Source organism: Oryctolagus cuniculus, chromosome 12, assembly GCF_051225735.1.
Source record: "Oryctolagus cuniculus isolate XC-2025 breed Fujian yellow rabbit chromosome 12, ASM5122573v1, whole genome shotgun sequence".
Taxonomy (NCBI): Eukaryota; Metazoa; Chordata; class Mammalia; order Lagomorpha; family Leporidae; genus Oryctolagus; species Oryctolagus cuniculus.
In genome coordinates this window covers 77,480,748-77,499,195 of record NC_142878.1, presented here as the reverse complement: position 1 = coordinate 77,499,195, position 18,448 = coordinate 77,480,748, and the positions used below count along the sequence as shown (strand labels likewise).

General features: G+C 37.8%; 1 protein-coding gene across 1 annotated transcript in view; it reads right to left on the bottom strand.

Annotated features, from left to right (window-relative positions):
* Positions 1–4,375: 4,375 nt before the first annotated feature.
* The window catches only part of UNC13C (unc-13 homolog C), a 645,143-nt gene continuing 631,070 nt past the window's right edge, over positions 4,376–18,448 (bottom strand). The window contains exons 30-32 of the mRNA XM_017348010.4: positions 9,523–9,615; positions 8,368–8,527; positions 4,376–6,146 (exon numbers count right to left, since the gene is read on the bottom strand). Of these exons, the coding sequence (XP_017203499.3) occupies positions 5,861–6,146; positions 8,368–8,527; positions 9,523–9,615 (539 nt within the window). The 3' untranslated portion in view covers positions 4,376–5,860. The remainder of the gene's footprint in view (positions 6,147–8,367; positions 8,528–9,522; positions 9,616–18,448) is intronic.

Below are 18,448 nucleotides of genomic sequence, written 5' to 3'. Positions count from 1 at the left end.
CTAATTTTGACAAATTTAGCAATTACTTGTAACACATAATTAAAATCTCTGGAGAATACGTAACTTTGATCTTTTTCTTAACTTAAGATCTCTCAGCAAAGAAGAAATCTAGGCCTAATGTTTTCACTGTTAAATTATAGAAAACATGTAAGGAAAACTGTTCTAGCACGTGCTACAGTTAGACTACCACTTCTATAAATCCCTTCCAGAAATTAAAATGTAGGAACTATTCTCAGTGCATTTTAGGAGGCCAAAATATTCTGACAGCAAAACAAAACACATTATATTACAGGACAAAAAAGCATGGATCAACATAGCTTGTGAATATAGATGTAAGCATTTCAACAAAATATTACAAAACTGAATTTAGCAAAATAAGAATGGATAATGCATGTGACTTTAAAATTCTGAATATTCTCATTACAAAGGCATGAGTTTATCCCTGAAAGTAGCCTATCAATGAAAAGTTAACCAAAAAAGTTGTCCATATTAACAGGCTATAGAAGAAAAATTATATGATCATTTCAATTGGTGCAAAAATAGCATTAGACAAAATTCAAATACCATTTGTGATAAAAAAAAAAGTACAATTCAGTCTAATAGGCATGGAAAGGTTCTCTAGGAGATAAATGGCACAAAGAAAACACAGAACTAACTTCATACATTCTAGAAGATTAATGTATTTAGTGATGGAATTTTAAGTGGGTTTTTCCTAAGAGTGACAACAAGGTAAGCATATTTGTGGTCACCTCTCTGATAAGACATCATACTAGAAGCCTTAGCTGTGTGATAAGGAAAGAAAAAGAATTCATATACAAATTTTAAAGGTAAAGAAAGGTCTCCATTTTACATGATTTTCAAAGTAGAAAATTTCAAGGAATCCACAGAAACAATCCAATAAATAATATGAGGTTAGTGAAGTTACAGGAAACCATGTCAGTATTCAAAGATCATTACAAGAAATAAGTGGAACTTGCATTCTATTTTTGAAACTATTTTCCAATTTATTTGAAAGGTTTAAATAAGGGCAGAGGAGAGAGTGAGAAGGAGAGAGAGGGGAGAGGGAGAAGGAGAAAGAGAGAATGGGAGAGAGAGAAGGGGAGAGAGAGGTTGGTCTGGGTCTCCCACATGAGTGGCAAGGACCCAAATACTTGAGCCACCATCTGCTGCTTCTCAGGATGTGCATCATCAGGAAGACTACTTGGAAGTGGAGGAGCTAGGATTCTTTTCTTTTTTCTTCTTCTTCTTTTTTTTTTTTTTTTTTTTTTTTTGACAGGCAGAGTGGATAGTGAGAGAGACAGAGAGAATGGTCTTCCTTTTGCCGTTGGTTCATCCTCCAATGGCCGCCACGGCTGGCGCGCTGCGGCCGGCGCACCACGCTGATCCGATGGCAGGAGCCAGGTACTTCTCCTGGTCTCCCATGGGGTGCAGGGCCCAAGCACTTGGGCCATCCTCCACTGCCTTCCTGGGCCACAGCAGAGAGCTGGCCTGGAAGAGGGGCAACCGGGACAGAACCCGGTGTGCCGGCGCCGCTAGGTGGAGGATTAGAAGGATTCTAACTAGGTACTCTGATAGGGGCATCCCAACTGATGTGCCAAATGGCCACCACCTTGAATTTTATACTGAAGATACCATGTTAATTATCATATGCACAATAGAAACACTAAGATTTATATGAAGTTGCTTCAAGAAGTTCATGGACTTTAAAAATTGTTTGCATTAAAATAAACTTTTAATTCTATTTCCATGAATATTTTGAAATATCCATAAATCCTGAAAACTGCAGAAAACTGAAATTGATCCAAATTAGAAACTTTTATTCTGAAAGATTCTGATATGGGACGAAAAATACTAGCCACAGTCTTGGATGAATATTTGAAAATCTCATATCTGAGAAAGGTCTTATATATAGAATATATACAATCTCTCCAACTTCAATAAGTTAAATAAATTTAAAAAAAGGTTTGCAGGCACTTTACCCAGGATGAGAAATGGATGCCAAAGTAGCACTTGGAAAGATACTATCAAAGCCATTTGGTGAAAACAGAGTGAAACCATGCAATGCCACAGCCAGATAGGAGAAATAATTTCTGGTGTTCTGTTATACATGAAGGTGATGTTTATTATAATTAACAATGATTCAGAATAGCTAGGAGAGGATTTTGAATATTCTCATCACAAAGGCATGATGTATGTTTGAGGTGATGAACAATATCCTGAGTAGTTTAATACACAATGTATAAATATGCTGAACTAGCATACTCTACCTTATAAGATGTGTACTTTTGGCATTGATTAAAATATTGAAATATCACTGCATACATTTTAGAATAATTACAATGAAAAGAACTGATAATATCAAGTGCTTGCAGAGATGTTGAGAAAATGCATCTTTCACATGGTGCTGCAAATCTAAAATGTCATAACCACTTTGGAAAAAGTTTGGTAGTTTATTTTAAATTTACTCCTGTGCTTACCAGATGATCTAAAAAGTCTACTGATGGTATTTGCCCAAGAGAAATAAGACATAAGGAAAATTCTGTACATGAATGTTTATGACAGCTTTGTTATGATATGCTGACACTGGAAATGACCCAAATGAATTAACTGGTTATTGACTAAATGTTTTGTATGCCCATGCAATAGAATTATACTGAGGACTAAAATATAGTGAAGAGTTGGTGCATGTCCCAACGTAGATGTATCTCAAATGCCTTGGGGCCAAGTCAAAGAATACAGGCTCCGATAGCTTAGTGCTGCCAGGATGTTTGTCTTGAAAGTAGTAGTATGATTGAATTCTGGGAGATGATGTAATTATTTGGTCTACTGATTGCTGCAGGTTATCCATGAGTGCATTTTCCAACACATAGAGATGTATATTGGAGTATATTTCAGTATATGCTAATTAAATGTACATAACTGGAAAATGCCTAACAAGTAATAGCTTTTTATACCTTTGTAAATGTTCCTTTATTAATATATTTATTGATTCTCATTCATTGCAAGACAAGCCATTTTATTATATGCTATTAAGACAGAAGGAAATCACTAAACAGTATGCCGAATGGTTATTACATGTATTTTGATTTCAAAATTATTACAACAAGGAAAAGATAGGAAAATTGAATTATATATAATGTGTGATTCTAGTAGCCCGAACACGAGTAGCCCAAACCAGAGATGCCTGATGCAGGATTAAGAGAATAAAGGGGCCAGCTACATCCATCAAGAGAGGACTTGATGGAAAAGAGCAGATGTTAGACCATGGGAATGCAGTCCCTTCCCTGTGTGCCCAGTGAAGAGGGAATCTGACATTTGCTGAGAATATTCCCTGTGTCTGGAAAAACAATGATTAAATTATTTGAGTACTGAGATTAAAATTGCTATATTAGTAAGATGACATGTCTTTGTGAAACTGAGATTACCAAAGAAGAAAATAAACCTTGCTTCAAGTGTTTTTTCTTAACAAAAACAAATGAAAGACATTAAGTTTATCATTTATGAATGTGCCCAATTTCAGGTAACTTCAATATTTAAGTTATTTGACAAAGGGATGAATTTTAGAGTAGATTGTGATGGGAATGTCTAATCATTTCCTTTAATAATAATTCATCAGAATGCCTTTGAATAGTAAATGTTTCACTGTGGCTTGAAATACTTTGTTTTGGCCAAAATTGATTTATATCTGTGTTTTTAAGAACTTTTAATGAATAATACAGCTTTTCCTTTTTATATTCTTTCTATCTAGACGATTCTGAAGAAGTCGCCACACACCTTAATGGGCATTGGAGTTGACAGAACACTGTAAACCTTAGAATGTCGTCTAATTTGGTAAGTAAATACATGAAGTTTTGTTCTGAAGACAATCAAAATTTATTTCTTCGGAGAAAAGTCTGCAGAATTTAGAACCATTTTAAAACTAGCACCTCTACTTTATGATGGTAATAAGTAGGTTTAATTCACCCTGCCACTATTAGCATTTTATATATAATGTATATATTTTGAAAAGAATATGTAGATTCAGTAAGTGTGTCCTGGGTAAAACTCCTTAGCTTGAAATTTCTTTTCAGTGACAATGTGAACTTGAACTGCAATTCATACGAATGTAAGATGTTTCACGACATTAATGTGCTCTTCAACAGCTCAAGTCGGTGTTCTATAAAATCACAGTAAATCTAGCCTGGAGCCTTCAATTAATTAATAAAACCTTACACATTAGTTCTTCTCACAGACACACCTGTTGAATTAATTTTAATAACATTCAGGTCTCAACAGTGTGAAGAGTGCTATCTACAGTAAACAAGGGCCTGCAGTTTCTGTGCTGAAACAATGAAGTCGTTTTGCATGAATGAATAGAAAGAAGATACAAAAAAGGTTTCCATGTGCTCCATATATATCCATTTATTAAATCAAATGCCAGAGGATCACATTGCACTATGCATTTGGAGAAGTCATTAACAAAGCAACTGTATCACAATTTAATATGAATTAGCCAATGTCACTGGTCTGTGTTTTCGCTCCCAGTTGCAGAAGCATTCTGAGTCCTGTCACCAATCACTCCCATTCTTATCACATCAGACCAGCTTGTTCACAAAATTTAATAATTGTAACAGGTTCTTATCTGCAAATATAGGTAGTCCACTAACAGTTATGACCTTAAGTTACGATTACAAAGTACGGTTCTACAGCCAAATACTTAGGTATAGACTAGAAAGTCAAACCATAAAAATGCAGATATTCATAAACTATCTTCTACTTAAAAACCATTGTAGGTATATTTTTATGTACTAAGCTGTATTTTCCTGTTGCATTTAATGTTTTGGGCTGATAACAAGTTACAAAATTGTAAGCAATTTCTTCAGATTTTATTTTACATTTTTTTCACTAAATAAACATTTGGTTTTGGTGCAATATATACTAATGCTGCATTCAGTATAAATCATCGAATATCTTAAAAAAGAAACATCTGCCTGATTATAGAGTAAATACGGAGATAGTCATAACTGTTAGAGGGGAAAATTCTAACCATCTAGGTACTTACCATAGGTTATTTAAAGAAACAAACCTATCTCTTTTCCCCTGTGACTTTCAAAGAATGAAATATTTTAAAGCTCAGACTTAACGCTATATGGCAAATGCATCAACTTACCTTTGATACAAATGTGATGTGACCTTGGCAGCGTTAAAGAACAAAGTTTTGTCAATATATCAAACATTGTTAACAAACTCTATTTAGCATTGCTTTGTATAAGTTTGCTTTGACAGCATTTTTTCACAGTGATATTTCAGAAAGGTTGGAAACTGATAAGCATAAAATATTTCCCGCCTTTTCTATTTTAATTTGTATGCAAAAATCATCACAATATATCTGCAACTATAAAATTACAAATACTTTCTAGAAGTCACTGCATTTCTAGTTATGGTAGAAAAAGGTATTTGTAAGATGTCTACCATGAGGTAAGTCTAAATAAAAGAAAACTTGGGTAAATCAATTCTTTCCGCTCTATGGGCAATATGAATTAATCTAACAAAGACAGCTAGTGGACAAATTCAGAAGACTGTGTCGTATGTCTAACGGATGGGAGATTTGTCAATGAAATGAAAGGAATGTTAAAAACATAGTGTTGGTATTTTACTTGACATCATGATTTTGGCACTTCATGGAATATCGATTTCCCCAGGACCAGAACTGGTAGAAAAGTTCAATAGATTTTCCACATGCCTTGTACACAGTGTACTTTAATATGGGCAAACATTGAAACGTAGTGAAATAAACATTCCTGTGTATTTGCACACGCATGCAGTAGTCAAATAGTCACAGTTTATGCATCCTCAAAGATGGTATCTTGCTGTACTCATTTCAAGAGCTCTCTTCGGCTGATCGGGTTTCGGATTTAAGTCTTACAAATTCCTTAGCCACATCGTCGCTGGTCCTCTGAGAGAGAATTCTAAGGATAGTCAAACCAGTTTCGTCCATAGAGATGCTTCTCAAAAGAGGGTACCATGCCCCGTAGCTTCCCTTTTCTGCTATGTTCTGTAACTGAATGACGGTCATGCCGATAACTCGGTCTTCTCGGGCAAAGCAGTAATCCTTAACCGAGAGATGCAGTTCATAGGCCCCGGGACGGTTTTCATTACCCAGGGTGCTGTAGGGGTTAAACATTCAAATCATGAGAAAGAAGTATTTCCTTCTGGAAATCAAGAAGCTTCTAAAATACTGCTGAGAACTGCATACAGTGCTGAACATACTTTGTTTTCAAATAGAGTAGCATTCTATTTTTAACCCTGATGTAAATATCCTATAAATTTTACTTAGATTTCTCTTAATATCCATGAGACTAGGAAATCTAACTTGAAACTCTTTTTTGCCTAGACAGAGAAAAGTATGCTTTACTGCCTTGATGTTAAGCATATTAGCAACAATGAGAATTAAAATATTATGCTGTACTTAATTGTTAGAGGCTGAATTTCCCATTGATATCAAGATTGTGGGTATAGTGGGGTTGCTGGGGTTATGGGGTTATGCCAAGTGAGAGCTCCCTCTTGTAAGAATTTCTATGCCAATTTAGCATCGGTAACTACCATCTCTTTTTTAGCACAGATACCTGGCTAGGGTATTCTACCTAGGAGCCTTTTCGCAGGGGAATACCGCACAGAGTATGAAGCACCGTTCACAAGATGCTAAACTGGATACAAAGCTCCAGAGCCGGTCAGATGCAGCAGACTCTGGGGCCTTAGTGCCAGTTCTTTCCTATGGCAACAGTCAAATCTGTCACGTACAGTGGGGGATGGCCTCTACTGCTAACAACCTAAGACAACTTGTCAGCATCGAACTGAACATAATGAAGGAAGCTGAGTGGTGACCCGTGAGAACTAATCTTCCTCTGTCCCTTATTCTAATTCGTCCTCAGATATTCTTGAATTCCTAATGAATGCACATCTATTCCTTTGTGTTACAGGCTTCCAAATACCTTTCCATGACACATTTTTTTCAGACTGCAACTTTAGTTTCTAAGAGACAGTAAGGTGCTTTTAATTTAGAGAAAATTTGCAATAATGTGAAGGAAAATGGTAGCATGATAGGAAGCCAGATCTTCTAGTGAATTAAAATTCATAAAAAAGCCAGCCTTTTCAAGAATAGTGGTATTGGGAGCTCACTGTGTTTTGTGTAATTTTTAGGTGATCAAAGTAAGTTTAAGAACCTTTAGAAGGGGCTGGCCTCTGTGTAGCAGGTAAAGCCGCTGCCAGTGATGCCAGCATCCCGTATGGGTGCCAGTTCATGTACCAGCTGCTCTATTTCTGATCCAGCTCCCTGCTAATGGCCTGTGAGAAGCACATCAAGGGAGGATGACCCTAATGTTGGAGCCTCTGTACCCACATGGACCATGGACTTCGGCTTGGGCCAGCCCTGGCCGGTGCAGGTATCTGGTGAGTGAATGAGTAGATGGAAGATGTCTCTTTCTCTAGGACTCTAAACCAAAAATTAAGATCATTTAATTGGATCAATGTTTCAGTGTAATTTGGAGAGGTAGGCAGTTAGAAACAAGTATATTAGCAAAGACTTTGATAGTTTTAAAAGTCTTGATTCATGTAATAGGATAGTGAACTATTTGTGAGTAGTAACAAAGTCAAGAATTCTAAAAGATCTCTGAAGAGCATAGCACAAACACAGAGTAACAGATTTTGGGTGAATGTGTGGAAAATCCCTGGGGGCTCTGTCCTGGGGACCCCTTATCTGCACTTCTAGGTCATTTAGTTCCACAAATCTAAGTCAGCTCTAAGCATCCCTCCCTGGAAACTCCTTTGGGGTCTCTTTCTGAGCTTCAAATGTCAAATCCCCGTGTGATGGGGCATTTACACCCTCATCGCCTCTCCAAACCCATTTCATTGCACTCCCTTACCCACAATCCCCCTGTGCCTCCCTTAGAGTCCTCGCACCAGCTGTTTCGCTTGCCCTGAAATGCTCCCAGTCCTCCTCCCTGCACAAATGGATGTTTATTTTCTTAGCTTTCGATTTTTAAAATCGCTGTCTCGCTCACTCGATCGAAGCCACTAGTAACGACACATCCATCTCTGTATAGGATTTATTACCTTACAGCCCTTTTTTATGTATTTGCGATTTTGTCTATCATATATTGATCAGATCTTTAGAAAGTAACTTCCTCGAGGGCAGAGACCTCTTAACATTTGTGCCCCACCCCTGTAACACTGCCTGGTGCGCTGCAGGCACTGAACAAACACGCAACACCGGAAAACGGCAACACGGCCTTCTTCCCTCGCTGTGGACCTGCCATGCAAAGGTAGCTTCACCCTGTAGCTGTCTCAGTCCTGGACTGAGCTCACGGGGCGGCTGGGACTGTGACTTACAACTGGAACGTCTCGTTGTACTTGGGTGACCACGTGTTGCTTTTCGTCTTTGTGCCTTGTTTCCGCTTCTTGTCTCCGAGGTTGGGTCCCAGTAGGAAAACTTCCACAAAGGGCCGAAACATCGCTGTGGTCTGCCAGTGTAGGTCGTTGATAGCAATCACTGAAAAGCAAAAAGAGACGGAACCAGGACATTTCAGCAGAAAACTCAGAGTACAGAAACTGCGTTCTCCATTTGGTCCACAGAATAAATTTTTATTTTCTAGTTGATTTATGAAACCTTAGCTGCGGTTTGATAGCACCCTAACCTCATTGACAAGAAAATGTCTTTCCAGAAAACAATTTCCACTCTGGAATGTTCCTTGCTGAGAGCTTTCAACTCTGAGCTATGTGGTACCTGTATAGCAAAAGGTGAGCTGTATTCAAATGATGTGTTTTATTAATGAAAAGCTACTGGTTTTCTTCCTTAGGTAAAAACATGGTATTTTTCACAGTAAAAATCTAAAAAAATGCTGAAATCTGAAGCATGGTTGATAGGCATATCTAGATATATGTAATATATATAGTACAGCTATATACTATTCCTTATCTAGATATATGTAATACAATAGTACAGCAATTATTTTTTGTAAAACAAAGGTACAACATGCAAAATAACCTGGGAAGCCATGGCTCTGCTCAAAATGGCTATCACTTAAAGAGACTAAGTTTATAATATAAAAATAGAAATGTATATATCAAACCAAATGTTAACCCTTAGATGCATCTGTGAAATGATCCCTGCTTTGAGCCACTCATTTAAAAATCACTTAGGAAAAAAAATAAGTAGGTAGATTATGTGAACAGTAACACTGACTTGGAATTTAAGAGTGTGATCAATAAGATACAGAGCTAATAATAGTACTGATGTTCAATATATACACTTAGGGAATGCAATTACTCACGTAAAGCATTTAGATACTGTAAATATCATAGGCAATCATCTGTAGTATTTTTTTCAGTTTTAAAAGGTCTGCTTTCATGCAACAATTCTCAGCATACCCTGAAGCAACTTAATACATTTAAAAAATCTAAGAAAAAGTAGATTCTTCACATGATGGATGCTGTAGAGGTTTAAAGTGGGGTAGGCTGTCTGATGAACATGGATCTGAAATATACCTTTTACAGTGACTTTATGCTCTCCAGTTCCCGGGGTGGCAGTGATGTCCACATGAACAGATATCTGGCCCACTACGTCTTTGGAGGAGCGACCTGCAAGGAAGCAGAAGTTTATTGCCCTGATCTCTCAGACTGCTTAATGATGGACAGCCACATTGTTTACGTAAGGGACTCAGATGTGTTAGTGGGAGTGAACAGTCCTTCCTTTTAATAGTTCATAGTAGGTGCTGATGACTGTTTTCTAACTCTTGCTATTCAGTGTTTGGGACTTGAGTTTAATCTTACTTGGCCCACTGAGTTGAACTTTGATATTGTCTGCAGCAATCCTAAGACATCCTGTCACAATTATTTCTGTTACAAGAACCTGGGGTTTCCTTACTAGGCCTATAAAGCCCTGTTTATTGCTGATGCATTACTTCTTTTCATTGCTTGAAGAACCTTTGTGTCATGTGCTCTCTGGAGGGCAGTGGAGTCACTGAGTGGACCCAGTAGGGCACCTGCCCTCAGGAAGTTCACACAGCAGGAGGTTACAACATAAAGCAGACTGTTGTAAAATGGTATGGTAAGTTCTCTAACAGACACACGTATGACATCTACTGATTGCATAAAAACATGTAGCCACCTGTATGCTGTTGAGGTTAGCCAAACATTAAATAAGTTGTATTGGAAAAAGCTTGTGATCTGGGGTCAGATATACATGAATTCAAATCATAATTATGCTAATCATGGTTCTAGGATTCCAAGTGATATATTTTTAAGCCTCAGTATTTATATTTGTCAAACGAGGTTAACTCCAGCCTCTTAGCACAAACACATTTATTCATGTATCATCTATGTCCATACACAATTTTCCTTAAACAAACTGAAGTAACATTCTATTATTTTTCACCCAAAATATGTTATGAAGTACAGTTCATTTAAATATATAGCTGTCTCCACATTGTTTTTCTATGGCTTGGAATGTCCTGGTGTACACAAAGACTCAGTTGATACTTGATCGAAAATGAATCCTTTAGCTGTTTAAAAGTTCTTATTTAGAGTAATCTTTGGTTTGTTGTCTGTTAGATGGATATAACATGATTTTAGCATATTTTGCTAATTTCCCATTCCTTGCTATTACAATTCATAGTAAATCATTACTTTTCACATATACAAGTCTATTTGTAATGTAATTTTTCAAATTTGAATATAATTTAAGAAAACTTTTCATACACTGGATAATAATGTTGAAAACAAAAGATCCTGAGAAATGTTAACTTGAGACAATCAGTGGGATTTAGGTCAGGATATTTCATTCAGACATGATGCAAAGAACCAGACCATCACACGGGTCTCACGCCCCTATATAACAAAAGTTATCCTAAACTCCACTGGGAGGGAGAAGCAAAATTTTTCTTTGGGAGAAGGAAATGCTAAGAAAAATCTAAGAAATTCTCAATTCTGAAAATACTAGCAAGATGGTCATTTCATTGTGGACAGATTGCCTACTTAGAGCCAGTATGACCTGAATAAGGGTATGTGGGTGAAAACCAGCCACAGAATATACCAGGCCACATTGTAATGTTCATAGCTCTTGAGAGATAAGGGAGGTGAGTCCTGAACGGGCTCGATGTGCCAGAGTTGAGGACAGAAGAGCGTCTTGTTGCCGATTGTCAAGCTGGGACAAAGAGACAGCTCCCTCAGAGGAATGAAGCATACTGGAACTGGGGTGACTCAAGAGGAGCCAGGAGCTAAGTCTTCAGTGTTGCAAGTCTGTCAACACCAGCAGAGTCTTACGGAAGTAAGTTTCAGATGAGGCAAGTCTGCGTACTTCCACTTTGGCAAAGGTAATGAACTACAGCAGTCATTACCACCCGACCGAACAGATGATGGCCTTCTCTACTAGTTCAGGTGACCACTCGTTTGTCTTTTCCTATCTCTCCAACAACACAGAGACCACCTCCAAGAGAAGGGCATTCATGAGAGACGAGCACACCCTCCTCCTGCACTTTGGAGAGAGGAGAGAGGCTCTGAACAGATGTGTGATTAAATATTTAATGTGGAAGGTATCAAGGCTCCAAAGTCTGCTCAGTAAGGAAGGTGTCGATGCAGTAGAGTGAGGCTCATGGAGTTGATGATTATATATTGGCACAATGAGATCCTTTCATTTATCCCTGAATTGGTGACATGGCTTCTTCCTATTCTAGAGCAGAATAGTTATACATTGCTTAATGATGGTTATATGTTGTAAGAAATGCACTAGTAGGTAATTTTTTTGTTATATGAACATCATAGAGTTCACTTACAACAGCTTAGATAGCTACACCAGCACTAGGAAATATATTTTTGGGGAACACCATCATATTTGCAGTCTATTAGTGACTGAAACATCATTATGCGTGAGTGTGTATCTTCTCATTATTCTAGTCATCTTATTTTACTTAAACTACATTGTATGTTTTCCCACAGAGGTATCAGTTTATAAAGTTTATTCCTAGCTATTTTATTTTGCTGTTTTAAATTGAACTGTTCTCATTTTAAATTGTAATAGGGAGGCTAGTGATTTTGCACTTCTTTAATGTTAATCAAGACAATTGATTCAAGTTGTGAAGGAATGATTTTCACTTAATTGTTTTGAGGTTTGCAAGTATAAAATCATTTCTTATTGCCTGCCTTAGCTGATTTTCTTAGCTTATACCTCTAAAAAATAGAGCATATGTCCATGTCATTGTTATTCTGTATTTAATCCAAATTCATTTTCTACCATTTTCCAATCTTTCCACTATCATAGGATCACCTGTGTCACAGTATCAGCGGTCTCCTCTGTACTCCCACAGCAAGTCTTGGCAAGAGACGGGAAGGAGATGGGGAGCCAGCTCAGGCACTTGTTTTAGTCTCTGTCCTATGGATTCACATTTTTCTGGCTAAATCATGCAAATGTAAGTCAATTTCCTTTAAACAGTCCTTGGCAGCAGACAGTCTCTTCTATCGCTCTAGTAGCTTCGTACTCCCCTTATGTTTTTCCTAGGGAGATTAGTTTCCTATTCATTCTATTCTCTCATATTCTGTCCATGCCTTTGTACATGGTTCATTGGAGGTAGGATATGTCTGGAGATTGAGCAAAATCATTTGGTCTGATTCTGCCAAGGCAGCTACAGGCAAAACTTGAAATTCAATACATATACAGCAGATAAATGTTTTAATTATTTTATTTATTTATTTGAAAGACAGAGTTACAGAGAGGGAGAGAAAGAGATATTCTACCCACTGGTTCACTCCCCAAATGGCTGCAACAGCCAGAGCTGAGCTGATCTTGAGCCAAGGGTTTCTTTCAGGTCTCCCATGCACTTGGGCCATTTTCTACTGCTTTCCCAGATAATAGCAGAGAGCCAGATCAGAAGAGGAGCAGCTGGGACTAGAACTAGAGCCTCTGTGGGATGCTGGTGCTGCAGGCAGAGGATTAACCTTCTACGCCACAGTGCCTGCCCTTGCTTAGAAAATTTTAATTTGGGTATGCCATTTAGTTCCTATATTGCTCATAATTTTAAGAGAAATCTTTTGAATCTTTTTCTAGTATTCCTAGGTTTCATGAATCCACTTGAGAATGTTATGAGGATGATGTAAATATATACACTCACTACTTTACAACTGCTTAAGGAGTTTCTTGGTGGTTGATGTGGAATGTATCCTGTACTCTAAGGGAACAGAGGACATGGCATGCACACAAATGAGATGCAGAAAATGGAACTGAGTCAAACCTTAATTTGCCTAACATCTGACTTGCTAGAAATTGCAGAGTTCAGTACAGAGGTAATATTAGAGAGAAAGCCAGCACCTTGTATATCATTTGAAAGAGCTTAGACATTACATTGGAGCTGCTGAGAATTCTCTTAAGTTTTTAGTCAGGAGTGGCATAGTCAGGGTTTTGAAAAAAATTTCTCACACCTGTGTACAAGGTAGATTCTTCTCTCTACTCTCTTGTGCATGGCCTCCCGGTTGCATTTCCTTTTACTGTGAGCCAGGTCTTCATCCAACACTTGTCTAGGTTGCCTTGGACTACCTTTCACTTCATCCACACAGTGGGCCCCTGCTGTTTACCCTTGGGAATATTCTTTACAACTTTAACGGAGGAAGTTTTTCTTGATGAAACGTGCAAAGTAAATGCTCTAATGGTTAATTCTTGACTCATTTCAGGTTTTTAAGATAAAAGTTTGTTTTATTTTTATTTTAAAGGCAGAGATAAAAAGAGGTTTTCCATCTGCTGGTTCATGCCACAGTGGGCTGGGCCAGATGCCTGGAACTCCATCTGGGTCTCCCATGTTGGTAGCAGAGGCCCAAGTGCTTGAACCGTTTTCCACTGTTTCCCAGGCAAGGAACTGGAGCAGCTAGGACTTGAACCAATGCTCATATGGGATGCTGGCATCACAGGCTACATCTTAACCTACTTTGCCACAATGCCAGTCCCTTATTTCAAGGAAAGAAAACCACATAGCTGGCAGCATTGTTTAAGGCTTAAAGAGTTGTTTAAAAATATAAACTATTGCATGTCTTCCAATATATGGATACATGTTTATTATAATACTTATGATTGTTTAAATCCTAAGTCACCTGAAAATTCATACTTACATATAAAATTATGCAAAGAAATCCCTGTGAATTTTATGCTTATCTGTATCTAACAACTTTTGAGTTGTTTCTTCATTAAAATATTTAGTTTAACACAGTATGGATGTCAGGGTTTTAAGAGCCCTTAAACATTGATTAAGAAGACTTAAATCTACGACCTGACACCATCAAATTATTAGAGAGCATTGGAAAAACCCTGCAAGATATAGGTACCGGCAATAACTTCTTGAAAAACACCCCAGAAGCATAGGCAGTCAAAGCCAAAATTAACATTTGGGATTGCATCAAATTGAGAAGTTTCTGTACTTCAAAAGAAACAGTCAGGAAAGCGAAGAGGCACCCGACAGAATGGGAAAATATATTTGCAAACTATGCAACTGATAAAGGGTTGATAACCAGAATCTACAATGAGATCAAGAAACTCCACAACATCAAAACAAACAACCCACTTAAGATATGGGCCAAGGACCTCAATAGACATTTTTCAAAAGAGCAAATCCAAATGGCCAACAGGCACATGAAAAAATGTTCAAGGTCCCTAGCAATCAGGGAAATGCAAATCAAAACCACAATGAGGTTTCACCTCACCCCAGTTAGAATGGCTCACATTCAGAAATCTACCAACAATAGATGCTGGAGAGGATGTGGGGAAAAAGGGACACTAACCCACTGTTGGTGGGAATGCAAATTGGTTAAGCCACTATGGAAGTCAGTCTGGAGATTCCTCAGAAACCTGAATATAACCCTACCATTCAACCCAGCCATCCCACTCCTTGGAATTTACCCAAAGGAAATGAAATTGGCAAACAAGCTGTCTGCACATTAATGTTTATTGCATCTCAATTCACAATAGCTAAGACCTGGAACCAACCCAAATGCCCATCAACAGTAGACTGGATAAAGAAATTATGGAACATGTACTCTATCGAATACTATACAGCAGTCAAAAACAACGAAACCCGGTCATTTGCAACAGGATGGAGGAATTTGGAAAACATCATGCTGAGTGAATTAAGCCAGTCCCAAAGGGACAAATATCATATGTTCTCCCTGATCGGCGACAACTAACTGAGCACAAAAGGGAAAACCTGTTGAAGTGAAATGGACACTATGAGAAACAGTGACTTGATCAGCTCTTGTCCTGATGGTTGATGTACAATGTAATACTTTATCCATTTTAGTATTTTTTTTTGTTCTAGTACCATTGGTTGAACTCTGTAATTAACACACAATTATTCTTAGGTGTTTAAATTTAACTGAAAAGTGATCCCTGTTAGGAATTTGGAAAACATTATGCTGAGTGAAATAAGCCAGTCCCAAAGGGACAAATACCACTTGTTCTCCCTGATAGGTGACAACTAACTGAGCACCAAAAAGGAAACCTGTTAAAGTGAAATGAACACTAGGAGAAACGGTGACTTGATCAGCCCTCACCCTGAATGTTGATGAGCAACTTAATATGTTATCCCTCTTAGTATTTTTTGTTTGTTCTACTTAATACTTTTGATTGAATACTGTAATCAATACACAATTCTTCTTAAGTGCTGAAACTTAACTGAAAAGTGATCGCTGTTAAATATAAGAGTGGGAATAAGAGGGAAGAGATGTGCAATTCAGGACATGCTCAAGCTGACTTACCTCAAACGGTAGAGTTAGAAACATACGAGGGGATTCGAATTCAATCCCATCCAGGTGGCATGTACCAATGCCATCTCACTAGTCCCAGTGATCAATTTCTGTTCACAATTGATCGTAATGATCGGACTAAGAACCAAAGGGATCATATAAACAAGAATAGTGTCTGCAAATACTAGCTGATAGAATCAAAAAGGGAGAGAACGATCCAACATGGGAAGTGAGATACACAGCAGACTCATAGAATGGCAGATGTCCTAAACAGCACTCTGGCCTCAGAATCAGCCCTTAAGGCATGCAGATCCAGCTGAAAAGCCCATGAGAGTATTTCAGGCATGGAAAGCCAAGACACTCTGGGGAAAAAAAAAAAAAAAAAAAAAAAAAAAAACCTAAATGAAAGATCTCTGTGAGTGAGATCCCAGTGGAAAGAACAGGCCATCAAAGAAGGAGGTACCTTTCTCTGAAGGGAGGAGAGAACTTCCACTTTGACCATGGCCTTGTCTAAAAATTATCAGAGTCAGTGAACTCAGGGGGCTTCCATAGCCTTGACAGCTCATGACAAGAGCCTCTGTTGATTACTGATGCCATAAACAAGAGTGTCAATTTGTTAAGTCAACAACAGGAGTCACTGTGCACTTACTCCTTATGTAGGATCTCTGTCCTTAGTGTGCTGTACATTGAGATTTAATGCTATAACTAGTACTCAAACAGTATTTTTCACTTTGTTTCTGTGTGGTAGCAAACTGTTGAAATCTGTACTTAATGTATGCTAAACTGATCTTCTGTATATAAAGAGAAACGAAAATGAATCTTGATTTGAATGGAAGGGGAGAGGGAGTGGGAAAAGGGAGGGTTGCGGATGGGAGGGATGTTATGGGGGGGAAGCCATTGTATATAAGCTGTACTTTGGTAATTTATATTCATTAAATAAAAGTTAAAAAAAAAAAGAAAATTCCCTCCATTCTAAAATATAATCAAAATCTGTATCACAAGTTTTTTTTTTAAAATGAGACTTTTGAAAACACTCTTGTTAAAACCAACATTAATGAGAACAGACCTCTTAGTAACAGAAAATGTTTCCAATTCTTAAGGATTGGAGCCTACTCGGTACCTGGGTTTATGTTTAAAACTTCTGTAGGTGGTCTTACAAGCATTACCTTACAGAAGAATGTAGCAGTGGGTACTTTATGCCCTAAGTAATCCCAAATGATAAATTGTTTGATTTAACCTATTTGTCATTTCTGAGAACTTTTCAAAATACTTACCAGGAGTTGTTATTCAGCTGAGTCTCCACTAAGATAATTTAATGGCTTTAATTGTCTTGTTATAGAACTTGAGAGAACTACATGGTGGAACAGAACGATTTTTATTATAACAGGCAAGTTATGGAGGAAGAATTCTATCCTATTTTAAAATGAGTAGCAGCTAACAAAATATATGGCATTTAAGCTTTCCCCCTTTCCCACATTGCTCTGCTGGGGTTTCCCACTTGTACATCCTGACGGTGGGTGTTTTCTAAGGGGACGATTGAAGGACCACAGGGGTAAGGAATGATTTAGCAATCACACTTATGTATTCAACAGCGTCTGAACACTGTGCTGAGTTTTCCTGGGTAGAAACACTTAGTAGACTCTCAAAGTACATTTTTGTTTTTCTCACAAATACTGTGAGCTTACTGCTTAATCACATCAAGCATAGTATTTAAAATTGACCACTTAATGTCACACAACCCTTGAAAGTAGAATTGAGAAAGTAGTAATTTTCTAACAGTGTTGAGTGAAGGCAACTGCTATCAGGGTGGAGTAGCCACACCTATTAGAATTGCCATTTTGGAACGATGTTTATGCTTTCCTGGCCTGGTGCCTAATGTACTCTATACCCCTGTTATATCTAATATTATAGTTAATTTTACTTTTGTGTTCCATAATGTCAGGAGACCGCTTTTTCTGTTTTAGTACCCTTTTCCTACCTGCAGGTTTATCTTCAGGGGCTTCAGTTATCCTTGGTCAACTAGTCTGAAAATATTATGTGGAAAATTCCAGAAAGAAATGGTTCGTAAGTTTTAGGTGGTAGGTTAATTAGTAAGATGAAATCTCCCGGCATCCCTCACCATCCCCCCTGGGAAGTGAATCATCTCCCATTTACCTATATATATACTACGCACACTTGTTTGACAATTACTAGTCATGTTGGTGTCAGATGGACTTGGTGGCAGCTGATGTACTCTAATGCTAGTACTTCCATCCTACATGTCACTGTGTGGCACTGGGTAGTCTCACATTATCCAAGAGAAAGAAGGGTGAGTGTAATCTATTGATATTGTTACAGAGCGCCCCCCAACACCTAGGTCCACTTGGTGAATGTGCAGCAAGCCAATCACTGACATTGAGGTGGTAGAATAGTTCATTTTGCTGTGCACAGAGCAAGTTGAATAGCTATTGTTCAAAATCTTAACTCCAAGAATTAAAATTATTGAATCTTAAGAAATTGGGGTTGAATAGCCAATCTTCTCTCATTGGTCCACAAAGCTCATGGTGTTTTTTTTTGTTTTTGTTTTTGTTTTTTTTTTTTTTAATTGGGCAGCAGTAAGAGTTTGGTGTTTTCTACAGAAACTGTTGTGATATGAAAGTGGTCTGTGACTCATCTGGGGTCTGTTGGTAGATTGTTATTTTCCTTTGATCAAGTT